The 27,014-nt window shown below is 35.8% G+C and overlaps 3 protein-coding genes across 6 annotated transcripts; all 3 read left to right on the top strand.

Moving 5' to 3' along the window:
• Window positions 1-25: 25 nt before the first annotated feature.
• Window positions 26-6,645, top strand: LOC132627988 (cytochrome P450 734A1-like). The gene is made up of 4 exons (XM_060343651.1): window positions 26-691; window positions 4,717-4,961; window positions 5,109-5,457; window positions 6,130-6,645. The coding sequence occupies exons 1-4, from the start codon at window positions 212-214 to the stop codon at window positions 6,541-6,543; spliced, it is 1,488 nt and encodes a 495-aa protein (XP_060199634.1). The 5' UTR covers window positions 26-211; the 3' UTR covers window positions 6,544-6,645.
• On the top strand, window positions 1,605-3,210 carry LOC132627989 (pentatricopeptide repeat-containing protein At1g62670, mitochondrial-like). Its single transcript, XM_060343652.1, has one exon. The coding sequence runs from the start codon at window positions 1,605-1,607 to the stop codon at window positions 2,376-2,378; it is 774 nt and encodes a 257-aa protein (XP_060199635.1). The 3' UTR covers window positions 2,379-3,210.
• An 8,384-nt stretch (window positions 6,646-15,029) lies between the features above and the next one.
• Window positions 15,030-26,090, top strand: LOC132627985 (probable protein phosphatase 2C 55). Of its 4 annotated transcripts, none has more exons than XM_060343646.1 (6): window positions 15,038-15,470; window positions 16,735-17,581; window positions 20,954-21,278; window positions 22,090-22,242; window positions 24,768-25,058; window positions 25,644-26,090. In XM_060343646.1, exons 2-6 carry the CDS (start codon window positions 16,851-16,853, stop codon window positions 25,668-25,670), a joined length of 1,527 nt encoding a protein of 508 aa, XP_060199629.1. In that variant the 5' UTR covers window positions 15,038-15,470; window positions 16,735-16,850; the 3' UTR covers window positions 25,671-26,090. The 4 variants fall into 4 exon arrangements, with proteins under 4 accessions (XP_060199631.1, XP_060199629.1, XP_060199628.1 ...); XM_060343645.1 differs by having other exon boundaries at window positions 15,039-15,470; window positions 16,738-17,581; XM_060343647.1 differs by lacking the exon at window positions 15,038-15,470 and adding an exon at window positions 15,513-15,685 and having other exon boundaries at window positions 16,738-17,581.
• Window positions 26,091-27,014: the final 924 nt, after the last annotated feature.

The following is a 27,014-nucleotide window of genomic DNA, read 5'->3' as shown; positions in this document are numbered from 1 at the left end:
TGTCAATAAGATATTAAATTCAGTTTATTTAGACAGAAAGATGCCTAAATCATGTAGATTCCTTTACTAATTTTGAGCTGAATAAATTTATGCCTTTTTGTTCATCTCTTCCGCCTGCAGCAATTTAACATTAGTTTATTCATCACCCACTATTTATGCATTTCTACAATAATAATTTCCCAAAAAACGCAATTTTAAGCTCGACTTCACTATGTATCTCACAGTTATTGCGATTTTGCTATTTCCTCTGATATTTATTTTCAAGTTTATTTATTCAGTGATTTACATTCCAAGGAAGTTCGAAAAACACTTTAGAAAGCAAGGAATCAGAGGCCCTGGCTACCGTCCGATCTACGGAAACTCAGAGGAAATCAAACGGCTGATAAGCGAAGCTGAATCGAAATCTGTTCCGTTCAACAACAACGTGTTGCATCGAATTGCTCCACATTACTACAACTGGTCAGCTATTTATGGGAAGACTTTTTTGTTCTGGTTCGGGTCGAAGCCCCGATTGGCTTTGGCTGACCCGAATATGATAAAAGGGCTTTTTATGAATAAAGCTGTGGATAAGGTTGAGTTTGATCCACAAACTAAGAAGCTGTTTGGAGAAGGGCTTGTTGGTTTACGAGGTGAGCAATGGGCTTTACATAGGAAGATTGCAAATCAGGGTTTCAATATGGAGGTTGTTAAGGTGATTGATCCATTTCTTTGATTAAAGCCCGTTTGGTTAAGTTTTTTTTTTTTCGGTCTTTGTCTGTTTAATTTTTGTATGACGCTCTTTATTTGAAAAATGACAAAAATGGTTTCATATATTTGAGGTGGGTTCAAAATAGTTCGTAAATAATGCACTTAAGTTTTGATCCTTTAAGTTTAAAGTTAATATTTTAGTTTCTATTAAATATTTAACAAAAATGGTGGAAACAAGAGATTTAACCATGAATACCAAGAAAATCCCATCAAAGTAAAAATATGCAATACCTAAAAATTGCACTAGACCTAAAAAGATATACTCCAGCCGTCCCAAAATACGTGTTATCTTAGCAAAAATCACGCTCATTAAGTAATAAATACAATGTGAAGTTTACTAAACTATCCCTATTAATTAGATTTTTTTTTAGAATGTAGTAATATTAAAAACGATTACTTCTTTAATGATAAGGGCATAGTTGAAAACATTTGTCAATTTTTGTCTTGAATTCCTAAGGCAATACTTATTTTGAGACTTTTTTTTTTTTTTTTGGACACTTACTTTGGGGTAGAAAGAAATTACGCCACAAAAAGTTACACCAAACTTTAAAATAAATTAAAAATAACAAATATTACATATGTTGTACCTCTAATGTGAGTTTTCGCTAATTTTAAATAACATACAAAGTTGGATAAATATTTAACTGAGACTAAAAATATCAACTTTTTGTAAACTTGAAGGACTAAATTTACCAAAGTGCATACTTAAGAAACTTTTTTAAACCTAAATCAAACGTAAGCGACCATTTTTGTAATTTTCTCCTCTTTATTAACTAGTTTGTTCTAAAACGGTGTGGCCTTTATATTTGAAAGCTCTTCAGTTCCTATTTTAACCTTAGAGAAACAGAGCAGCCACCATGCTCTTTCTTTCTTGGACAAAACCTCTGTGTTACAGAGGTAATTTCTTCCCTTCAATCCAATTGTTTGCTTTATTGCAAGACCATGAAGCTATGTTTCATTCTTTCTCTGCTAGTCCCTCAAAATATTCTTCATTTCAAGAAAAGCCATCAATTTCAAGAAAGCGTAAAGTTGTTGTCTTTAAGGATTTTAGACATGTGAATAATTTAGACCATGCTGTTAGTGTCTTTAATCAAATGGTCCAAACAAAACCAATTCCTTCTGTTGTAGAGTTTGCAAAATTGTTAAGGGTGATGATTAATAAGAAATATTATTGTGGTGTTGTTTCTTTTTTTGGAGAGATGAGGAAGCTAGGGGTTCCCTTTGATGATTATATCTTGACTAGTGTGATTGATTCATTTTGCTTGTTGGGTTGTACTGAACATGGGTTTTCAGTGTTGGGTATTTTTTTCAAGAGTGGTGTTCAGTTTAATGTTGTTACTTTCAGCACTCTTATAAGGGGACTTTGTGAACAAAATAAGATTAAGGATGCCATGTGGTTGTTTAATAAGTTGGTGACAGAGAAAATTTGTAAGATTGATGAAGTAATGTTTGGTACTGTCATGAATGGGCTATGTAAACAAGGGCATACTCAAACAGCTCTTAGTTTGTTGAGGATAATGGAGCAAGGGGGTCCTAAACCTAACACAATTGTGTATAGTATCGTCGTAGATGCGCTTTGCAAAGACAAAATGGTAGGTGCTGCTTTCAACCTTTTCAATGAAATGAAATGAAAAGGCATTACTCCAAATGTACTTACATATAGTTCACTGGTTGATGGTTTGTGTAAGTTTGATGAGTGGGAAAAGGTTAGGCTGCTTTTGGATGAGATGATGTACCTTAATATTTTTCCGAACGTGCACACATTTAGCATGTTGATAAATGCATTTTGCAAAAAAGGGATGGTTGAAGATGCTGTGGAGGTGTTAACGATAATGATCCAAAGAGGTGAACATCCAGATGTGGTTACCTACAACGCTATAATGGAAGGATATTGTCTGCACGGTGAAGTAGATGTAGCAAGGAGAATTTTAGACTCTATGGTTGATACTGGCGTCAAGCCTGACATCTTTAGTTACAACATATTAGTCAATGGGTATTGCAAGCAAAAAAAATTAGATGAGGCCATGCATTTGTGTTGTGAAATCTCGCAGAAGGGGTTGAAACCTGACATTGTTACATATTCTACTATCTTGCAAGGCCTATTTGAAGTTGGTAGAGTTGAGTGTTCAGAACATTTCTTTACTGAGATGCAAAATGCAGGCCATACTCCTGACATTTACACTTGTGGCATAATGCTTCATGGTTATATAAAGAATGGACACGTAGAAAAAGCTATGTCCCTCTTTCATAGGTGGGACAAACAAAAAGAAGATACTAATATTTTAATCTACAATACAGGCAATGGTGGATTTTTTAGAATTCAAAAGCTTGATAAAGCTCGTTCTATTTTTGATAAGCTTTATTCCATAGGGTTGCATCCTGATGCTATAACATACAATGTAACAGTAAATGGACTTTGTATTGAAGGTTTAGTATATGAAGCCAAAGAGTTGCTAAGAGAAATGGAGGGAAATGGTTGTTTGCCGGACAATGCCACTTCCAATCTTATTGTGCATGGATTTCTCAAGAGTAATAAAACTAATGAAGCAATGGCTCTTTTGAAGGAAATCATTGGGAGGGGTTTCCCGGCTGATAAAGACACAGTGTCATTGCTAATAGAATTACTTTTGTTAATAGGGGAAGGTCCTTTTTTGCTTAATATGATACCAGAATTTCGTCTACGAAATAAGAAATGAAGCTCGTTCTCCTCTCAGTATTGAACTACTTGAGAGCTTGACTACAATCAGAAAACCAAACGATGATAGCACTCAAAGTTTATTTATCTACCAGTTATGGTTTGTAGAGGTATGCGACTTCTTAAAATTCATATGTTGGAGGAATCTCATTATCTGGAAAAGTTTATTTTCCTGTATAATTAAAAATAAAAATAAAAATAGATGTAAGTCTTTTGAGCCGAGGGTCTATCAGAAACAACTTTTCTACCCCAAAAAGGTAGGGGTAAGGTCTGCATATATCCTATCCTTCCCAGACCCCACTTGTGGAATTACACTAGATATGTTGTTGTTGTTGTTTATAATAATAGATGTAAGTCATTAAAACATAATTCAATTCCTCGGTACAATAATTCGGAAGTCCCTCGAGGGAGACTTCCATACAACTCTAGCGAGAGCTGGAAACACCATATTCCATTCTTATCGGGATCCGGAGTTTTTCAGTAACCATATCCAGCAATACCATTTATAGAATGCGGTCCCATATTCAATAGTCTTTAAGTATTTTGTACGCATTCATTTCATCGTGATGTCTGCTCCAGTCACATTTCATGATTTCTGTTAAAACCGGTTGAGTTTGGGGGCCTAATAGATAGTCCTTCCTTCTGAAAAGATGACACAAGTATATGTCAGTGTTCTTTGAATTCAGATATGTCTCCTTTAAAACCTTTGATACACCCACCACTTTTTGGAGCCAATTGGCCGTCTTTATCTTAAAAAATGATAAAACCATAAGCACGGGTGGAGCTACAGTTTCATTTACGGATTTGGTAGAACCTAATATCTTTAGCCTAAACCCTGTATTTGCGTTAAAAATATCCACTTAATATATATAAATAATTTATCCGAACCCAATAAGCTATGTTTTCTAGAATCCAGAACACAATTCTTGCTCCCCCTCTAACCTATAAGATTCTATAAATTTGTTGTCAGTGCACTGAGTCCTTCAAGAACAGGCTAGCTTTATCTCTCAATTACCAATTATGTTCTTTCCTTGTTGAGATCTGAAAGTGTATTTAGTTGTCTACTTGTCTTACATGAAATTCGTGCATTGCTCACTCCATGACATTATACCTTTCTGTCATCTGTTCATCATTGAGCATACTATTTTCATTTTGTATTGATTTCAATTTTTTATAAATATAACTGGTTTGTCTCATTACCATGCTATAAAGTAGCAACTGTACCTATATTCAAATCCGTTGTTTCTTTTACATAAAGTTTTGATGAATTGCAGTCTTGGGTACCGGACATTGTGACTAGTGTTGTTAAGGCGTTGAAGAAATGGGAAAAAGAAAATGAAGAGAAGGAAGAATTTGAACTAGATGTCTTCAAAGAATTGAATGATCTCTCAGCTGAGGTTATATCTAGAACAGCTTTCGGGAGTAGCTTTGAAGAGGGGAAGCGCATATTTGTGTTACAAGAGCAACAAATATCTCTTACTTTGCTGGCAATACGAAGCATCTACCTCCCTGGATTTAGGTTAGTGATCGTATAAGCTTTGCTATTGAACTGATTTGTCAATCGTGAAATGAGTATTTAAGCATGAACGCTTTTACTCTTTTTTAATTCTTCACCGGATTCTATTCAGCAATTTAATGGATTCGAAATCTCTTTATAAATTAACAGATATTTGCCCACAAAAAATAACATGATGAGGCGGAGACTAGAGAAAGAAACTCGAGAGTCAGTAAGGAAGCTGATTGAGAGTAGTAAAGGAAGAGAAAATTCTAAAAATCTTCTTAGTTTGTTAATGTCGGCAAGTGAAGAAGAACATGGATTTGGGGTGGAAGAAGTGATAAATGAATGCAAGACATTTTACTTTGCTGGAAAGGAAAGTACTTCCATCTTGTTAACTTGGGCACTTCTTCTTCTAGCATCGCATCAAGAGTGGCAAGATAAAGCTCGAGAAGAAGTTTTTCGAGTTTGCAAGGGTAACAACCTTCCAAGTGCAGAGAATTTGAATGATTTCAAGCTTGTAAGTTCAAATTTCGTTGTTTTCTCAGAGTTCAATGTCTCTTATCTATTTTTTCTCAGTTTATGTCGAATATAGCCCATGAAAATATAACTCACCAACTTGGCTGGAGTTTCTTGGGCATATATTCATTGACGGGTCAATTGGAGCATAACCCAAGTTAGGCTATTTAAGAAGCTTTGTCTAATTTGGGCAGCTTATGTGGCCCAAATTGACCCATCAGATAACTTATAAGTACATAGAAAAATAATATTTCGAGTTTTGTTGTTTAGATTTTCTTATGATAAATAAATAAAATATAAAGCTTTAGTTAGTTTGATTTATCCCTATCTTCCGAGATAGGGGTAAGGTCTGCGTACACTTTACCCTCCCCAGACCCCACATTGCGGGATTTCACTGGGTATGTTGTTGTTGTTAGTTTGATTTAATAGCTAAATAAATTATAAAAGAACAAAGGAAAAAATGACTTTGAGTTGAGCAGGTTGAGTTATGATTATTGTTGAATTTACCTGCTCATCTTGATTAGCGAACTTTGGCGAGTTATGATCCAACTTATTTATTGATTCAATACCTGCCCAGATTTAGTCAATCCATCTGTTTGACTCCTCTAAATTTTGACAGATTGCAAGTTTTACTTACCATGTGTTTGTCCCCTTACTTTGTTTGTTCAAATAGGTGACAATGATACTCAACGAGACACTGAGACTCTACCCACCGGTGGTCGCCTTGACAAGAGGAACTTCTAAAGATATTAAGTTGGGAGACCTTGAAATTCCTGCAAATACTCAATTTTACGTGTCTCTAGCTGCTGTGCATCATGACACTGAGATATGGGGGAAAGATGCACTGGAATTCAACCCTCAGAGATTTGCAGAGTCTCGTAAGCATTTAGCTTCATTTTTCCCTTTTGCATTAGGTCCACGAATCTGTGTTGGGCAAAACTTAGCAATGGTTGAAGCTAAAATCATCCTGGCAATGATAGTTCAGAATTTCTCTTTTGCATTGTCACCTTCATATGTCCATGCTCCAACTATGCGCCTTACTTTACAGCCCCAGTATGGTGCTCCTATCCTTTTTAGGAAGATTTAAGTTAAAATGTACTACTCTTCACTGTGTTATCAGTTTGTCCATCGACGATATTTAGATCGTCTAAGCTTCAATTTCAAACGAGTTGGATCGATTTATGAATCATTCATTGTGCTCTACTCTTGTTCCAAAAAATCAATATTATTTCTACATATTCAGGTTTTTCTAACCAGTAAATCAAATCGCATGCTGGATAGAATTCATGTGGCCAATAGGCCTCAGCTGGAATTATTATCAGTTTGAATTTTAATGGTCTTTAGACATTGGAATGAAGTTCAAGAGGACACCGCTATATTAAAAGCATAGTTCAAAATTTTGTGCCATTAGCACGAACGTTGAGGTCACTAGTAGTAAAGCTATAAAATTAAGTTGTGTTTGGACATATATATGGTTGAAATGTGGAAAAAGAGTTTCTGAAGTTGAAGTTGAAAAATGGTATTTGGAAGTTTAAGTTGTGTTTTTGGACATGCAAATGGTTTGAAGTTCCGTGACAGTCAGAGCAAAAAGTTTTTTCACTTGAAAAACTCTTCTTCAAAAACTAACCAAAAAATAAGTCACATATATAACCAAACAATGTTTTGAAGAAAAGTAAAAAAATTGCATGTCTAAATATAGTTTTTTGCATTTTCACTATTTTGTCTGCCTATCAACGAGCCTATTCCTGATTGAACCGCCTGTACTTTATCACTCCTTTTACTATAACAAATATGAAGAACGTGGCGTTATGTTTTGGCTTAATCAGTAGTTGCTCAAACTTGAAAATTAGGACTACCAAACATATATTTAGGTTTGGAATACCAAATATAAAACCCCATCCATGGGAGCATGATTCAGAATTAGGTGTTGGTTTATTCGTTACTTTTCCGAACTTTACGTCTTTTTCCACGATTAACAAAGAACATGGAAGGCATAACTACGCAACAATGACTAGAAGATTGCAATGATGACTAGAAGATCATTGGGATTTTTTTAGCCAATATGTACTTTTGTAAAGAAGATGTGTTCATCAGATCATTGCCATACTACGATGTACTTGATAGTTACTGATAAGTATGAGGAGCTATCTATGTATTTCGCTTAAAAATTACATATCGATGTATAAATTGAGTACAAATCCTCACTTCAACATGATCTAAACCTGACTTAGCTGTCAAAGTGTTAGGATTTTATGAATAGATGTGAATGGGAAATAGTCTTTTGCACCTTTTCATGGAAAAGGCTTCACACCTTTTTATTCATTTACTTTGTTGGCTATAAATACTTCATTTCCATCAGATTTTCCTGTTAAAAACGAATTTTCTGATCTTCTCTTTTCTTCTTCTTCTTGCACTTCATAAAATATTCGTGTGATTGACAGCCGTCGAGTGAGTTCGCTGTCACCGGAGTTTGTTGTACCACTACAACGGTGAGTAAATCGTTCTATCCTGGGAGGATATATTCCAACACCTCAGGTACATTGAGGGGAATAATTTCCTTAAGGATACACTGTGCATTCAGTGGGCTTGATTTAATTCCTTATACATTTTAAGATATTGTTCTTCTAAGCTCTAGATTCTGCTTTGTTTATTTTCTAGTTTCTGGTTTAAGTATTTTTCCGAATACAAATTTATAACAATCTTAAGGAAATTATTAGTTTTATATATTCTGTTAATCTACTAGAATCTTACTCTTTTGACAAAGAAGAAAGTAATTTTTTTTAGAAATAAAAATACTCTTTTCTGAGTTATAAAAGTATTCTTTCAGAAATAAAAATACTTTTTTAGTTATTTCTACTCCAGTTTTGGAGACTAAACTGGTTTCAGAAAGAAGAAAGTTACTCTTTTCAAAAGAGGAAAAAGTACCCTTTTCAGAAGAAAGAAAAATACTTTTCAGAGATAAAAAAGGTACTCTTTTCATATGATAAAAAAGGTACTCTTTTTGGAGACTAAAATCTTTGTGGTTTTCTACTCCCCTGTTTGGAGATAAAAATCTACGTGATTTTCTACTCCAAGTTACGATTCGGTTTAAAGAATAGAAAAACTACCGATTTAGTAACTTTTAATTGGCTTAAAGATATAAAATCTTCGCTGGTTGTTTATTCGGTTTGAAGAAGATAAAACCTTCACCGTTTAATTAAATCTGCTTGAGTTAGAGATTATTCGGTTTGAAGATATAAAAACTTCGCCAGTTTATTCTTTGATTAGAAAGCAAGTAGATAAAAATCAAAATTTAATTTCGATAGACGACATCAAAGAAAATTGTTCGGCCATGGAACAAGTTCCTTCATTGTTGTATTAATTATTGTACATGACGTTGGTGTGGCCAACCACATCGTCGAATTAGTTTTATGACACCAACAAATTACGTTGATGGCACTGGTTTAATCACCAACTGATTGTGTCGTTTGAGAAAAAGTTGTCACACGTGTATCTTTTGTTTTGTTTGGGTATCACATTTTTCCATGATCAATCTAACCATTAAAGTGGGTAATTGACATAGAGTACTCTTGCAAGCCATTCGTGCGTTTATTGCACATTTGGAGAGCGTACTACTCTTTACATAAGAGGAAAGTAAAGAAAATGAGAGTCATGTGGACTCTCCGGTCATGAATTCAAGGTTTTGAAAATTGACAATTAATTAATTTTGATAAGGGGTCTTAGTGACTTGTTGCGAAGGAGAGTTGTTATTTGGTCTGATCAAATTTCTGTTTTCAAAAGGCATGTACATGTGTTAATATAAAAGTGCAGATCAATTTGTAGTTAAAAACAAATTATTTCATCAAGTTTGAAAAATTTATCGTCCCTCCAGTCTAAAGTTCGTGCAAATGGAGCATATGTCACAGAAACATGTGCTTTGCTTCAAGGATGAATCAATTCAAGAAGAAAGCTGCAAAAATCGGATTCTACTTTCTTTGCTCTGCTCATCATTTAATTTTCTACTCTATATGATTTATGAAATTCAGTTTTTGTAAATGTTAGGGTAGACGTTTATTATTTGATGATCTCAAAATGTATTCTATTTGTGTGCCACAAAATCAATTAGTTGGTATACAATTTGGTAGCATGCTTGAAATAAGTGGAATATTATTTTAAGGTAGTAAGACATGAATTAGGCTTACATTAATACTTGAAAGTTGTTGTAGAGATAATGAAAGTATTATGTATATATTACTTTGGCTTAAAGATTAGATGAATTTTCCTGAAAAGCTTTTGTAAAGCAAATTATTTTGTTTTTGGGCGTATGCCAAATTTGTGAAATTTGTCCAGAACTATTTTTTAAGATGAAGAAGAACGAAACATCTTCTTTGATTCCTAGACAGTCACTATCTTTGGGGTTAAATGTCTATAGATAGAGTATTTCATCACATTTACAGAGAGTGGTCAGTGATGGACGGAAGTTGAATTTGTCTGACAAATTGCAGCGGCAATTAAAAGTGATATGAAGAATAGGCATTTTGTTCCATACTTATGTTAAGGCTAATTCATTTTTAATCTCTATTAAGTATACCGATAGTGGGTAATATTTTTTTATCCGTTAAAAATATGTCTCGTGTGAAGGGTACTTTGACCATGTAGAATGGAAAATATATCTCGAAATTTTTAGCAAAAATTGGTGACTTTCTAACAAGTTTATGCCTTACTTTTATCCGGATAATACAAGAATTTTCTTAAATCTATTTGATAAAATAGAAAGTTTGAGTCCTAATTGGCAGAATCATAAAAAAAAAAAATGATGGCCTGATGCCTTTAGTAACTGATCTCATTGTCCCAATTTAACAAGATGTTGTCTTGACATTTGATACTAGAGAATTCTGTCACGTCATTCTTGCATATCATCATGCAAATGAAATCAATCATGAGATAAAAACACCTCAAAGAAATTGCTCAAACCACAAGCCACATTTGCTACTAAGAAAACTGTTTTGTATCGTACTTTGTGTCATATCATTGCAAGATAACTGAAGTGGCTTGATGAAAATAAAAGTTGGGTGTTTTGTGTTGCTTTATGCAAAAATATTTGTCAGTAGTAAAGAATGACTTCTTAGCATGAAATTTGGTTAATAGATTCTAACATCAAAATATTGGAGGGTATTTTTTATGTGCATGTTGACTTAGGATCATTAATGTGCATTTTGATTTGATGTTATGGAGAGAAATTCTTCATATGTCCTTTAATTTTGAGTTGACCAAGAGCAGTGTACTTAAAATATTTGAAATGTGGGGGCTTCCTGACTTATGATAAAGTCAATAACAGACTGAGTGTTTAATTTGGAATAACAAGAGATATGAAAAATGATGGCATTCTTGTATATTACGCCAAACCAACAAAATCTTTAATGGAATTTTGAGATGATAGTCGTTGGGGGGTTTTTAAGTAGTAGATGACTAGCTTATGAAACTACTAAATTGATAATTGGTCAATATTGCTCAGAAGATTTATGTTCGTTCATAAAAGAGTGTCATCTGGATGTCGTGATTTTTCATGACAATACGTGTCTATTAAAATACAATTATCTGTATTGACATGGACGTTGGTGAAAGGCTACCCGTTTTTTATTGTTTGTTAAATATGACGTTCAATTAATCATAGATAATAATGAATGTCTTGTTAATAAGAAGTTGTTTCTCATATAACTTGTGGGGGGAAGCTATCCTTATGACTACCAGAATACTCAATCGAGTGCTTATAGAAAAACACAATTTATTCCATGTGAAAATGGAAAGGTAAAGCCCAACTTGAATTACTTCAAAGTAAGTGGTGTTTGGCTAAAGTGCAAGTTCCTAAACCTAATAGGATAAAAAAAGGACTGAAACTGTTGATTGTGTTTTCGTAGGATATGCCACCAATAGTAAAGCATATTGGTTTCTGGTTCACAAATTTCTAGAATCAGAAAATGTTGACTTATTGACATTATTCTATTATGTCAACCCCACGATTTATGTCCTTGGTGGTATTGACATAGTATGCCCTTGGCGGTATTGATATGGTAGTTAGTGAAATATTCACATAACTCGTTCCGTCTTGTAAGGACTAGTTGATCGAACTACTAATTTGATGAGGTTGATCATATGTCTTTCATTATAGGCCGTGTTCATTAATTTTGTGAACGGATGTCACTTGAAAGGTTGTGATTTTTCATGATGAAATGTGTCTGTTGAAAGACAACTCTTTGAAAGACATGACGGTTCATTGAATGTATAAATTCATTGGTTTATAAATCGAAGAACCAATTGTTGATAATGATAAAAATCGACAATAGCTTGGATTTTCACATTGGTGAATGTGCTATTAGTTGGATATTTGAAGAAGTAGACTTACAAGAAGTGGAATGGTTGACGATATATATATATATATATTCTTAAAAAGGTTGTGGCCATAACTGATGTAACCATCCACAGGTATCACGATGTCATTTAAGTGTTGTCAGCAGTCTGCGATATATCTTATTTTATAAGTTTTGTTTTGCATTATAATAAATATCCCGCGGTTATTGAGGGGTATAATGATGCAAATTGAATCACCGGGTCAATCGAAATAAAATCCACAAGTGGATATGTTGTTACCATAGGTTGAGGAGCAGTGTTTTGAAAATCGTCCAAACAAACTTGTATCGCCCGGTCCACAATGTAGTCTAAGTTCATAGCTTTACACATGATCGGTGAATAAGTTGAATGACTCCGAAATTTTTTGGAAGATATTCCATTTTGGCCCAAACCTATGGCACCTATTTGCATACACTGTGATAGCCAAGCGGCAATAGGTAGGGCAGGGAGCGTTATGTATAATGGAAAAATCTCGCCACATACGACAGAGACACAATACTGTTAGGCAACTACTCTCTAGTGGTGTTATCACTATTGACTATGTAAAGTCGAGAGATAATGTGTCGAATCCACTTACCAAAGGCCTAACTAAAGAGGCAGTTGAAAGATCATCAAAGGGAATGAGGTTAAGGCCTTGGACAAGTCATCATGGCAGTAACTCTACCTAGTAGACTGGAGATCCCAAGAGCTAGGTTCAAAAAGATCAAACAAAGTTATGAATGACGGTTCAACATTATCAAATAACTCAACTCATTCTCGTGATGAAAACAATGTTAAGAAATAAGGATAAAACGTTAAGGCTTTTTAATGAGTTAATAAACCATTAAAGTTTTTAATGGTTTCTAAGTTTGGCAGGATATGACCAGATAGTGTATCTATAGGACTCCACGTTTAGAAATCACCTATGTGAGTGTGAAGTGTAAGCCGCTTCAAGGGGAATGATAGTAAAGGCCCATTCTCTATGCACTCATGTAACCAGGCGGTGTTCATGGCTGAAACGAACACAACCCTGAGAACCATAGACGGTTAAGGGTTAATTGTGTGACTTATGTTGTCTAGGTGTACAACAAAGCTCGACGGTTCAAAGATATCGCATCTACCGATTGACCGAGTACATCCGATATAAGTTCACTACGGAAAGTTCAAAGGGGAAACCTACTTATCCAGATGCAATTAATCCTTACACGTAAATCACACACTTGTCCGTGCATTTCTTTATCATAGCGCCATTCCCCATTCATGTGGGGGATTGTTAGTAGGGCTGTTCAAAACCGAACCACTACCGATAACCCAACCGCAAAATTGGCTTATTGGCTTAATGGTATTGCGTTATCGGATCAGCGGTTGGGGAATGGATTAAAATTTTATAGTTATCGGCTTATCGGTGCGGGGGCGGATTACTCAATTTTCTTATCGGGTAAACTGTTAATCCGTTAAGAATTTGTCATATTTATATTCTTATCCCTAACAAATAAAATATGTATTGGGATTGTAATTTGTAAACCTAAAGCTAAAGCCTTAACCTAAAATATGTATCTCTATTTCTGTTAATTGTGAAACCTGATTGTTTTATATCAAATAGTTCATTCCCTGTTTCTTGTTTGCCTATATTGTAGTTTGCTAATTTTCTTGGAAAACTGTTGCTACTTGCTACGGTATTTTTACTAATATTGAATCCAACATTTCAATCTTCTTGGTTATATTCCTATCCCTTTTTTTTTTGGAGGATATCAGTATCTTCTTTATAACCTATAAGGTAAAAATATTACATTTTGAGTCACTTTAAAGGCAGGTAATTTCCTTGACTACATGTGATTTTATCATTCATTTTTCTCTTAGATTTAACCGATAACCGTCCGATAATTGCTAATCCGATACCGAACCAACCGATATCTTATAGGTTGGCTAGCGGATTAGCACTTTTAAAAGCCGATAACCGTTAAGCCGAACCGTCAAGCGTAATTATCCGTCCAATCCGCCCGATAAGCAGCCCTAATTGTTAGGATTTTATGAATAGGTGTGAATGGGAAATAGTCCTTTGCACCTTTTCATGGAAAAGGCTTCACACCTTTTTATTCCTTTAATTTGTTGGCTATAAATACTTCATTTCCATCAGATTTTCCTGTTAAAAACAAATTTTCTGATCTTCTCTTCTCTTCTTCTTTTTGCACTTCATAAAATATTCGTGTGATTGATAGCTGTCGAGTGAATTTGCTGTCACCGGTGTTTGTTGTACCGCTACAACGGTGAGTAAATCGTTCTATCCTTGGAGGATAAATTCCAACACCTCGGGTACATTGAGGGGAATAATTTCCTTAAGGACACACTGTGCATTCAGTGGGCTCGATTTAATTTCTTATACATTTTAAGATATTGTTCTTCTAAGTTCCAGATTCTGCTTTGTTTATTTTTCATTTCTGGTTTAAGTATTTTTCCGAATACAGATTTATAACACAAAGTACATTCACGTTAATCCAGTAAAATGAACAGACCAGGATTTCATTTATTAGATCACGGTAAATTTTTGTCCCAACTTGGTGGTTATATCAAATTATATAAATGTACTATAGTTAAGTAATTTAATGAGGTGAGGATGCATGTTAATTAACTATGGTTAAGTATTAAATCACTAAAATCCTACTTTCGGCAATATATCTTTACTATTTTGTATCTACGAATATGGCCTAATGATCCATAAAATAGGTTGACATTTATGATGTTTCATGTTCAAATATCAGTTGTGGCAAAAATATCAAGTGATTTTTTTCATCTGTTTAAGTCTTGATAGACAGAGTTAACCAACATATGCGTGGTTGAAAAATAACAAACGAAATTTAATCAAATTGCACGCTAGCTGATCTCAACTCCATGATATTAAAAAGTCAAACTCGTAAAATTAAGGTTCGAAGTGCGATTTCTCACTATTATATGCTCTTTTGACCTTATCTTAAGTGAAGTTGTTAATTTTTTTTTTTTAATCTTATAAACTCCCATGAAAAAGAAATTGTACCAAATGACTAGGCATGAAGTGTGGTGGATACCGTATCCTGTCCCCGTCCGTAATTCCCCATATAATGGGACGGATCACGCCATAGTCGGCATCCATTATCCATTATTAAATGGATAATAAAATACTAACGTAAGATCTCAGTTTTTGTACTTGTAAGTTTAAAATGACCAAAACACCCCTACACATGTAACCACTGTCTGAACATCAAATGGCAGATTCCTGGAATGTTCCAGCACTAAATTAGTCACATTACACTATCTTTTTTCTTGGCTATTTATTCTCAATTTTAACGGTCACCATTAATGAGACGCGTAAAAAGGATTCTTGTCAAATTGGATAAGAAATAAGGAAAGTCAGAAGTTTTTAGTCTGTTGGTGAATAGTGACAAAGCATAAAGATTAAGAGCAAGTGGAAGTTTCTGGATTTAACGTTTGAGCTAATCCAACAGCCAACTTAGTTGGATAGTGTTGTTTTGTCTCCTACTTTAACAACCTCAAGAATTTGTAAAAGCAAATCTAACGAATACAAACTACCAGAATTTTGGATTTGCTACGTGTCTTTAATTAAAGGGTTACATTTGGAATCTGGGTTCTTGTGATTCTTGATAACCTCAAAAGGTGCAATTTTGGAACCCCTTTTATTTTGGGTGGCCTTTGTTAGTAGGCTAATTCAAAGTTATTGTTTAGAATTTGAAATATGCTACTTTATTCAATTAGTGTCTGAATAGGAAGAGATATTCCATTTTTTTGAGTGTTTAAAAGGGTTATATTTTGAGTTCTGAGTTCTTGTGATTCTTGATAAGCTGTGTCCATTCTGTTTTTATGATGTAAAGGTGCAATTTTGAAACCCTTTTATTGTTTACTTTAGTTTTGGGTGTCTCTGTTAGAAGGCTAATTCAAAGTTCCAGTAAGAAGCTTAAATTGTTTAGGATTTTAAAGTTGCTACTTTATTCAAGTATTGTATAAATAGAATTTGGAGCCAAGTTCTAGTAAGAAAAGATTTTCCATTTTTTGAGTGTTTTTAATTAAAAGGGTTATATTTGGAGTTCTGAGTTCTTGTGATTCTCTATAAGCTCTTGAGTCCCTTTCTGCTCTTATCATCTGGAAAAAGGTGCAATTTTTGAACCCCCTTTATTGTTTTCTAATTCAAAATTCGAGTAAGAAACCTAAATTGTTTAGGATTTGAAATTTGATACTTTATTTTATTAGTGTCTGAATAGGATTTGTAGTGTAATTCAAATATGAATAGATTTTCCAGTTTCTAGTCAAATTAGATTTCCTACAACTATAAATAGAATGTAACGGAAAATTGTGGAGATCATTAGGAGATTTATGAGATTCTGAATAAAATTATTTGTTAGTTCAGCCTGTTTGGAGCTTTCGTCTGAGGTTTCATATTCTGTACTTTGATCTTATAGCGGTATGATATATTTAAGATTCTTAAGGATGTGCTATTGTGTTTGAATTTGTTTTTTAATGGAGATCTCAACCTATTGAGCAACTAGCTTAGGCATTTATTGTATTTTTCCTCTTCTGTGGGTTCTTGCCTTCTAGGAAATAACTTAATAATATACTACTTTTTCTTTTTGGTGCAAATAATTTACTAGTTTCTTCGTGAGCTTTTTATTTAAAACTTAATTTTTTAAAAACTGTAATGTCGGGCCAGCCGGCCAGGAAAGCTCACAAGCATGGGTGATTGGTAAACGCACCTATCAAGGCTGAGATAGATGAGCTCATACTGAGTGTTTAATGGAGAATTCTTGAAATTTTTGTTTGTTTAGTTGGTATAGTGAGCAGCAATTCTTTGACATGAAATATAGAGGATTTTACCATGTCCCACCTATATCCTTAACTATGATTTTATGGTTTGTTCCTCGTTCAGCAGGTGTCTATGTTGTCAATTGAAGACCAAATTGATGCTTGTTAACAGATGTACAGGAAGTTTGTGTTTCTCTTATAAACGGGTGCGAGCAAATTTGCTGTGGTTGATAGACCAATATGCCTAGTAATTATCTTTTTAGATTAGGTGGTGCATTAAGGCAGGGAATCCGGAAATCCATTTCTGGGCAAGAAAGGGGGCTCCAAGATTTGGTGGCGATTTTTGCAGAAGAGCGCTTGTTGTTCGGGAAGTTCTTCTGTTCTGTGCCATCCGCAAGATTGTCTGACCTGCATGTGTTTGTAAAGCCTGGAACGTTAGCAGCCGCACAGGCAAATTCGAATATAGTTAATCTAAGAAAGAATCTTTCTGTGGTTGGTGCTATTCCTCGTGCATTTTCCATACCGTCTGTGTCAGGGCCCACATTTCAAGTCTGTGGCTATCACATTGATCACCTGTTAGCTGCACCGACTCATAAAGAACCTATGGCCATTTGTTGTTCAAGAACTTCTGTTGGCTGTTCCTCAAGTAAAATTACTTCATGGCATCTTAAACCTTGCGTTTCAGTAAATAGTCCTATTAATTTCAATAGCAATAGAAATTTCGGCAATTGTCGAAAAGCCAGCATGAGTTTGAGAAATAATAATCAGCCCAATAACTTTTTGGTCTATGGATATTTTGCATACAATGTTACAAAAAGCAAGGGCAATTCAAATCTTTATGAAGGATTTGGATTCAAGGGTTTTCACAGTTCTCCAGCGGCATGTATCTCTGCTGTTACTGCTCCTGATGTTTCCTTTGATAACTCTCTGCGCGAGGTACATCTTGGAAGCTCAGCAACTTCTTCTGAACAGTATGTTTCTCAACTTTGCTGCTGTTATTCATTTAAGACAAGTTTATGTAGGTACTTATCAACAGGAAAAAAAATGTTAAGTTTGTGTAGCATTAGCCATATTATATGTATGTGGATGTAGTGTGCTAGCCTTTTGAAGTTGTTGATGCCTTCTGAAACTATGTTGTTCTGCTGCTAGTTGATCGCAGTGGAAAATTTCCTCAGTGGTCCAACATGTCTACCAGCTTGATTAGCAATGCAAGCTTGAATGAATCAAAGATTTTTAAGATTTTTTCTGAAAGAATTTCCTTTCTGATGGACAAGAAATAATCTATACTAGAAGTATTTTCCTAAAGTGGTTGGCTGTCACTCTCTGGTACTTTTTGCCATTCTATTACTAGTAGCCTTGCAAGTCCTCCCTACTTCCCATATTAGTTATGAAAACAGCATTCACTTGGTCTATGTCCCACTTGTGACACAACAATACAAGTTCTTTTAGCTGTCGACTCACCAGATTTGCATTAACTTATGCACTTTTTGTATAGCCTCTGGCCCATTTGATTGACAGGGTAACGGAGACAAATTTTGAAGTTTCCACCTTTTCCTACTCTTCAGTCAGTAAGAGAGTGAGTCCGGCGCCTAAATGGCACCTTTTTTAACCAAAAATTCCAACGACACGATAAACCCTTCCACGAGTTACCAATTTTTTAACGGAACCCCGTCTGTTCCGTCTCCAATTTTATTGCTGTAAATCGTGGAGCCCTACACGATTTGCAAAGCATTTTTTTCAACTGCTAGCAAATTGTGTAGGGGTACACGATTTACAAAAAAAAACTTTTGCAAATCGTGTAGGGATTTGCAAAAATCTACACGATTTGCTATTTCAATTTTTTTTTTTTAATTCCATCGGCTCCTTTTATATCGTGCCTCTGTGCACGTTTTGTTATCCTTTATGGAGTAGTTTATAGCATAATCCAAAGAAATATTCAAAATTATCTTTTCAGCAGGTTATCCTTATTAAAATTGAAATATCATACTCCAAATTAGAATGAAATTACTTTTAAAAGCCTTAGTCTTTGACCAAAGAAATATCAAAATTCATGATCAGATATCATAATTTATTAATTTTGTGAGAACTAGTCAAGGAACGGCATTCTCTATCCTTTTTAGCCCACAGTTAACTGTCGGCACTGATTAGTGAACCTATATTTGTTAAAGTTAACGATAAATTTAATAATCTGCTATAATACATGCGTAAATTACAGTACTTAACCATTGCTAAATCTGGCACAATACATATATAAATTACAGTGCTTAACCATTGCTGATACAAACAACAACAACAACATACCCAGTGAAATCCCACAATGTCGGGTCTGGGGAGGATAAAGTGTACGCAGACCTTACCCCTACCTCGGAAGGTAGGATTGTTGATACAGACACTAGTTAGTATTTTCCATAACATCAACAAAAGCCAAGTTCCAAGAAATTACAAAAAACACATAAAAGTCTCCACAAAATGTTATATTCATGAAACAGTCCTATTTTTATCTGAACCAAACTCCAGTTTCTTCATAATATTAATGACCTTACTATAATCTCCTGGAATCTATATATGTACAACATATGTATAATAACATTCCTATATATATGTACTAGAATCTAATGGAACATGAAAAGGATCCATGAGGCTGATAAATATTCTTGAACTTTGCTTTAAAGAGAATCATAGTAGCCTCCAACACTAATGTGTGCTCTTGTAACTGGAACTCCTCTCACTGCTGAAATTGCTTCCTTCAATTTTGTTGCATGGTGAACTACTTGCTTCATCCTCTGCAATCCCTCAAAAAAAAAAAAGGATATATTCTTAGATCAGACACACAAAATATTAGTTTTAGGAAAAAAGAATCAATGGTGAGGGAATGATGTTTTAAATATCTGATCAGGGCAAAACGTGCATAGAGGCACGATATAAAAGGAGCCGATGAAATTAAAAAAATAAAAATAAAATTGAAATAGCAAATCGTGTAGGGGTACACGATTTGCAGCAAAAAAAAAAAAAAATTGGAGACTGACACACGGGGTTCCGTTAAAAATTGGTAACTCGTGGAGGGCTACACGATAAACCGGCTTTATCGTGTAGCCCGTGACCCCTTTTGGAATTTTTGGTTAAAAAAGGCGCCATTTAGGCGCCGGACTCTAGGAGAGTTCTGGGATGCTCATGAGCTGAAGTTTCCTGTGGAAAGTTTTTCCAGCAAATAACTTATTTATCTGCAAATCAGCCTTCTCTACAAAGGATCTGGAGAAATATATAACTACCCTCTTTTTGTTCCACATTCAATTACTTCATTGCGATTTCTAAGATTGCACATTACTTAGGTGAGGGACAGCTAATATCAGGACTGCATTACTTGTTTACTGCTTTACTACTAGGGACAGCCCATATCAACACCCTTGTGAGGTAATGCACAGCATTTAAGAACCATTTGGGGTAATAGGAAATTTTCTATTTTCCATTTCCATTCGTGCAGACATAAGAAATAGAGTCATTATCGTTGTCTTATTTCTAATTTCCTTTTGGTGCACCCATGAGGTTCCGATTTGCACAGAAGATCAGGTGTTTTCTCATAGTATCATATCTTTTTGGTCTACCACATTTATACAGGAGCTTTTTTCCCAACATTAATGAAATTATTTACCTTAACAAGTGAAGTTGATATTTAATGCTACATAATCTACTACTTCAATTGGCAAGTCACTAACTGAGTTCAGATGGGATTAAAGGTTTCATCCTGAAGTTTCTCAAATTGAATTTTTTTTCCGAACTGGGTAGGTACTCGAATCCTTCACATCTCGTCGCCTTTTCTTAGTCTTATTTCTACCTCTATTACTTCCATTGATGAGTGTGTAGATGTATAACCAATTTATATGTAGCGCCACAGAACTATTAGTAAATGAGAGCATATTGCTTTTGAGGTGTTGTTTACTTTAGAGCTATGTTGCTCGGACTCTTAAAAATGTCAACGGGTGCATGCCGGGTTCTCCAAAAGTAGTCTATTTTTGGAGAACCCGACACGGGTGCGGCATCTAAAGTGAAGAGTCCGCGCAACTTAGCTTTGGAGTTCTAAGATTTTCTACTTTGTAATTAAGTAGATGTAATCTACTATGTCCTACTGCTCAATTATTATTATTATTATTATTATTATTATTTTTAAACTGGTAACTATATTCTATATCATATGAGCAAAACAGTATATAGGTTGTACTGAAACCATATTTACAAAAGTACTCCAAGACTCCTACTGCTCAATTTGAGTGCCATCTTTACTCTTAAGTTAAAAAGCCTGACGTTCTTCTTTTTCTCAATCACATTTTTCTTTTGACACATTTCAGGAATATCCATATTGACAGAAACCTGAAGCTTTATTCAGGATCATGTTACCTGCCTCATCCTGATAAAGAAGAAACAGGTGGTGAGGATGCTCATTTTATTTGCATTGATGAACAAGCAATTGGCATAGCTGATGGTGTTGGTGGATGGGCTGATGTTGGCGTTGATGCTGGAAAATACGCTCGAGAACTGATGTCAAACTCAGTAAATGCAATTCGTGAGGAACCAAAAGGTTCAGTAGATCCAGCCAGGGTCCTGGAGAAAGCATATACATGCACAAAAGCCAAAGGTTCCTCGACTGCCTGCATTATTGCCCTTACAGATCAGGTATATATGTAGTTTCTATCTTCCATTTTGGGCCTTGGATGCATTAGGAGAGAAAAAGATTACCCAATTTAAAATTTAGTACTTGTGCTTCAGCACGACAGGGTTATCAAGAGAATGGTTGTAGAGTGGAGTTATTTAGTACTCCCTCCTTCCAAATTTATGGAAAGGTATTTAACTGGGTACGAAGTTTAAGAAAAAGAAGACTTTTTAAACTCGTGGTCTAAAATAAACCATAGATTTTTGTGTGGCTATAAATCATCTCATTAAGGGTAAATTGGGAAGTTTAAACTTAATTTGTTACTAAATTAGAAAGGTGTCATTTTTCTGGGACTGACTAATAAGGAAAGAGTCACATAAATTGGGATAGAGGGGGGATTTGTTAGGGGATGTTTGGATTTTTGAATAGAAGGAAGAAAATGTTTATTGAGGGAACTTAAAGGTGGCATCATAACTTTTGACTTACATAACATCTGTTTAAGCCTTCCTTATAAGGAAAGTGGATACTACTTTCTGCTGGACCAATGAAGGAAGTAACACTGCCTTTTTGGGACACGAGTAGCTTGATGGAGTTGAGATATAGGATTAAACGCTTTTTAGTTGTTTCAGTTAGATGCTGAGATCTCCAGTAAGAATGAAATTTCTTTCAGACAAAAGACCTTTGGACCTCTTAGCCATCGCATACAACTACAACCAGGTTTAGAGAAGTAGTTTTGTGATTCAAATGAGAAGGAAATTAAAAAGATCTTTAGCTATTTACTAGAAATTTATATCTTTGCGTATGTTAAATTTATCATTTTCCCTCTCTTCTCAGGGTCTCAATGCCATCAACCTAGGAGATAGCGGATTTATGGTGGTTAGAGATGGATGTACAGTTTTCAGATCCCCAGTGCAGCAGCATGATTTCAATTTTACATATCAGCTGGAGAGTGGTGGTAATGCCGGTGATTCACCAAGCTCTGGAGAGGTCAGTTTATAATTGGTGGTCTTGTTATCTTATATAACACTTAGTATAGAGGTTCTGCTTTTTTAAAGTCTCTGGGTAGATAAGTTGCAACCCAAACAAATGGTAATTGAGAAGCCTTTATTAAGCTGTTTTTGCCATTATACACTGCTAGTCTGAGTCAGCTGGCGAATTTTGATCTCTTACCAAATCCCATCAATACAACAACAACAAGCCCAGTATAATCCCACCATGTGGGGTCTGGGGAGGGTAGAGTGTACGCAGACCTAACCCCCACCTTGAAAGGTAGGGTGGCTGTTTCCGAAAGATCCTCGGCTTAAGAGAGGAAAACAAGACAAAAGGTCAGATAGGACTAAACATATCGAAAACAATATGAAAACAAGGAATAACAAAAGCGAGAAAGTCATGGTAGAACAGTCCAGAAAGAAAGGAGCATTAACTACTATAGAAAATAAGATAACCAAAGTACAACGGCCCAACAAATATAAGCAGCAATCAAATGCAGAAATTAAATGGCAATAAACAAATGAGCAAAACTACAACTACTATGGTGAAAGGATAAGCCACCTAGCCTTCTATCCTAATCTGAGTCCTCCACAACCTCCTATCTAAGGTCATGTCCTCGGTGAGCTGAAACTGTGCCATATCCTGTCTAATCACCTCTCCCCAATACTTCTTCGGCTTCCCTTTACCTCTCCTGAAACCGTCCATAGCCAACCTCCGCACTGGAGCATCTGTGTCTCTCCTCTTCACATGCCCAAACCATTTCAGCCTCGCTTCCCGCATCTTGTCCTCCACCAATGCCACTCTCACCTTGTCTCGAATATCTTCATTCCTAATTCTATCCCTCCTAGTGTGCCCACACATCCACCGCAGCATTCGCATTTCCGCGACTTTCATCTTCTGAACGTGAAATTTCTTGACTGGCCAACACTCCGCCCCGTACAATAAAGTCGGTCTAACCACCACTTTGTAGAACTTGCCTTTAAGTTTTGGTGGCACTTTCTTATCACACAGCACTCCGGAGGCGAGCCTCCATTTCATCCACCCTGCACCAATACGATGTGAAACATCATCGTTGATATCCCCATCTCCCTGTATAATGGACCCAAGATACTTGAAACTTCCTTTCTTTTGAATGGCCTGGGTACCAAGCCTCACTTCCTCGTCAGCCTCACGCGGTAGGCCACTGAACCTGCACTCCAAGTATTCTGTCTTGGTCCTACTCAATTTAAATCCTTTAGACTCCAACGTCTGTCTCCATCCCTCCAGCTTATCGTTAACTCCGTTGCGAGTCTCGTCAATCAGGACTATGTCATCCGCGAACAACATACACCAAGGCACCTCACCTTGTATTTGTCGCGTCAATTCATCCATCACCAAGGCGAATAGAAACGGGCTAAGAGCTGATCCCTGATGCAACCCCATCAGAACAGGAAAGTGCTCCGAGTCTCCTCCTACCGTCCTTACCCTGATCTTAGCTCCATCATACATGTCCTTTATCGCTCTAATGTACACCACAGGTACACCTTTAGCCTCCAAGCATCTCCATAAGACCTCTCTTGGCACTTTGTCGTAGGCCTTTTCTAGGTCAATGAATACCATGTGCAAGTCCCTCTTCCGCTCCCTATACTGCTCCACCAATCTCCTTACAATATGAATGGCTTCTGTAGTCGAGCGCCCCGGCATGAATGCAAACTGGTTCTCTGAAATAGACACACCTCTCCTCACCCTCATTTCCACCACCCTTTCCCACACTTTCATAGTGTGACTTAGCAGCTTGATTCCTCTATAGTTGTTGTAGCTTTGAATGTCTCCCTTGTTCTTGTACACGGGAATCATTGTACTCCACCTCCATTCTTCCGGCATCTTCGCTGTCTTGAAAATGACATTAAACAAACCAGTCAGCCACTCCAAGCCTACCCTGCCTGCATTCTTCCAAAATTCCCCAGGAATCTCGTCAGGTCCGGTCGCTCCTCCCTTGCGCATCCTACGAACAACTCCCTTAACCTCCTCAACCTTTATACTCCTACAATATCCAAAGTCGCGACGCCTATCAGAGTGCTCCAAGAAATGTGAGACATCTAACCAAATCCCATCAATCAAATCACATTTTCAAGAAATGTGAGACATCTAAATCATATAATTAAAGAAATCTTTTCAGTGGTAGAAAAAAAAAACCTGTGAATTGGGGATTGGGAACATTTTCATTCTTTTTTAATCAATTTATGTTATACCCTTCTCGCTCTGTCCCTTGTTTCTTGGATGGATTCTCACATGCTCTTAGATGACTTAACTTTTGGATGATCCGACTGGCAGTATTCTTGCAATTAATAATTTAAGATCTAATGACATTCCAACACCCGCTGCAGGCCTCTCACTTAATACTGTTATGTGTTTATGCCTCGAGTTGAATATTGTGTCAACTGTAAATATGGTGTTGACCATAGCTCAAATTTTTCTCTCTCCCATTTAGCAGATCTGTAGTCTAATTCTCTGTTAAACTGAATGGCCTGCTTCTGGTGCAGGTGTTTAAAATACCTGTTGCTCCAGGAGATGTTATCATTGCCGGAACCGATGGGTTGTTTGACAATTTGTATAGCAACGATATAACTGCAGTAGTGGTGCATGCTACTAGAGCTGGCTTACCGCCTCAGGTTGCAGCTCAGAAGATAGCCGCATTGGCTCGGCAAAGGGCACAGGACAAAAATAGGCAAACCCCTTTTTCTTCTGCAGCTCAAGAAGCTGGATTCCGGTACTATGGTGGGAAGTTGGATGACATAACTGTGGTTGTGTCTTACATAACCAGTGACAAAAATGTATGACCACCTCACATGTCCTCTCCCTTTTCTAACTTTTGCAGAATGATTTTCCATACAGCTTCCAGTTCTTTAAAGTTCACTATTTGCTTGCTTTGTCCATTTTTCCTGCCACATACATGAGTATCTCTGTCTATCTAATCACTATAGCTTTGATGTTGAGTGCAATCCTGGGAAGAATTTGTTGATTTTAAAAAGAAAAAGATGTTTGATAGTGCACACTATCTGTGCAGAAAACTGAAACTTCCAGTCTGAAAGTGACTCCTTGTATATTGTTTTTTGTCAAATTTACCGTGTTCTGGTATCAACCGATAGATGGCACAGGTTCTTGGTCACTGTACTTGATATAAATGTTCTATGATAGGAGAAACTCACTTTCTGATTGATTACACTGGCCATAAGATACAAAATGCTATCTACTTAATACTTCTAAAGATTTCCTTTTGAATCCACTCGCAAATGAACAGATAGTTGATGAATTCCAAAATGTTAGAAGCTGATCTTTTGTTCTATGGTAGTTGTGTGCAGCTTTGTAAAATTTCAAACAGAACGGAACCTGATGCTTTTACTTTGTGTTATATGCAGGAAAACTCAAACAGCTTGAAGATTTAGTTAAAGAGGTTTTGTGCCTACGTCGGCTAACAGGTTTGTCTGTGAAATACAAATTGCTTGGCTTCAGGGACAGTTTTGATGCTTCGTGTGACGGATAAGTTCAGACCTAGCTTTAATATCGTTGAATGTCTTTGAAGTGCTCTTCCACTTGTATATATTATCTTTTGGAAATTTTGCAACATGCCTCCCCATACCCTATTCCACACCCTATACAAACCCTATAATCCCTCTCTGCCCCTCTAAGGAGAAGATTAGGAGTGTTCAACTATGTGACATGAGGTGTATAAAGAAGAGAGGAGTTCTTGTAGTGTGGTTGATTAAAGTTTGGACTTTTGGGATAATGTTTTGGTACATTTTGGAATTGCAATTAAGGCTTATCTAGTTTACAGCATAAAGCTTTATTCCTTGTTGGAATTTTAATTTGTGCAAGTGTCTTGGCACTTCATGTCCCAAAGAGCTGGTCAATGCCTTGCCTTTTTATAGGCCACATATTCTATTGGGCCGCCCTTGCTAGTTAATCACGGTTAAGTGATGGAAGTATATGCAAAGATGGCTATTGGTATGCTTTAGTTTTTTCCGAGCTGGATTAGTCAGTTTTTAATGTCCAAGATTTGTTGATCTGCTCCAACTTTCTGGTGATCATTACCTACTGATTGCTAGGGTACTTAAATGAATAGCTAGATACAGTGTTTGAACAATACATAGTGGAATTAAGTCATGATATGCATATACATATTTACGATATGAAGGCGATTGCAAACTAGAGTTTTGTGAAGTTTGAACTCTGAGAAACATCAAAAATATCTCCAGCATTTCCTCTTGAAGGGCTGCCCAACTCTAAGAGCAGCCAGTACTATAAAGCAGCTGGCAAATCTGTGATTTGTCAAAGATCCTATTTAAGGCAGGTATCTACAAGTAGCAGTCGCTAAAATATTAATGCATTGTTAAAGTAGCAATTTATCTTTAATAAGTTATTATAACTAGTCAAGCAAGGGTAAAATTGTTTTCATGTGAACTAATCGTGATGAGTTCGAGAAGTGAAAGTTATAAAGTACAGGTTTGTGAAAAATGAAAAAGCTAAAGCTCCATTAACTGTCTTAACCAAGTCTAGAAGCAGCCAGTACTTGAAAACAGCTGGCAAGTCTATGATTTGTCAAAGAAGCTAGTATTTAAGATATCTGTAAGTACTCTTACTAAGTAGTAGTCAATAAAATATTAAGACATAATACGTACAACTTATCTTTAATAAATTAATATAATTAGTTAAATAATACTAATATATTAGAATTGTCTTCGTGTGACTCGTAAGTCAAAGGTTTGAGGAGTGGAATCATTCACCGATAC

Source organism: Lycium barbarum, chromosome 2, assembly GCF_019175385.1.
Source record: "Lycium barbarum isolate Lr01 chromosome 2, ASM1917538v2, whole genome shotgun sequence".
Lineage (NCBI taxonomy): Eukaryota > Viridiplantae > Streptophyta > Magnoliopsida > Solanales > Solanaceae > Lycium > Lycium barbarum.
This window is presented reverse-complemented; position numbering and strand designations above follow the sequence as displayed.

Bases quoted from the DNA above. Each gene is read 5' to 3' on its own strand.
- LOC132627988 (XM_060343651.1), top strand. From the start codon at position 212: ATGTATCTCACAGTTATTGCGATTTTGCTATTTCCTCTGATATTTATT. The intron at 4,962-5,108 runs GTTAGTGATCGT...ATAAATTAACAG, and splicing joins ATCTACCTCCCTGGATTTAG to ATATTTGCCCACAAAAAATA. The intron at 5,458-6,129 runs GTAAGTTCAAAT...TTGTTCAAATAG, and splicing joins ATTTGAATGATTTCAAGCTT to GTGACAATGATACTCAACGA.
- LOC132627989 (XM_060343652.1), top strand. From the start codon at position 1,605: ATGCTCTTTCTTTCTTGGACAAAACCTCTGTGTTACAGAGGTAATTTC.
- LOC132627985 (XM_060343646.1), top strand. From the start codon at position 16,851: ATGCCTAGTAATTATCTTTTTAGATTAGGTGGTGCATTAAGGCAGGGA. The intron at 22,243-24,767 runs GTCAGTTTATAA...CTTCTGGTGCAG, and splicing joins ATTCACCAAGCTCTGGAGAG to GTGTTTAAAATACCTGTTGC. The intron at 25,059-25,643 runs GTATGACCACCT...TGTTATATGCAG, and splicing joins ACATAACCAGTGACAAAAAT to GAAAACTCAAACAGCTTGAA.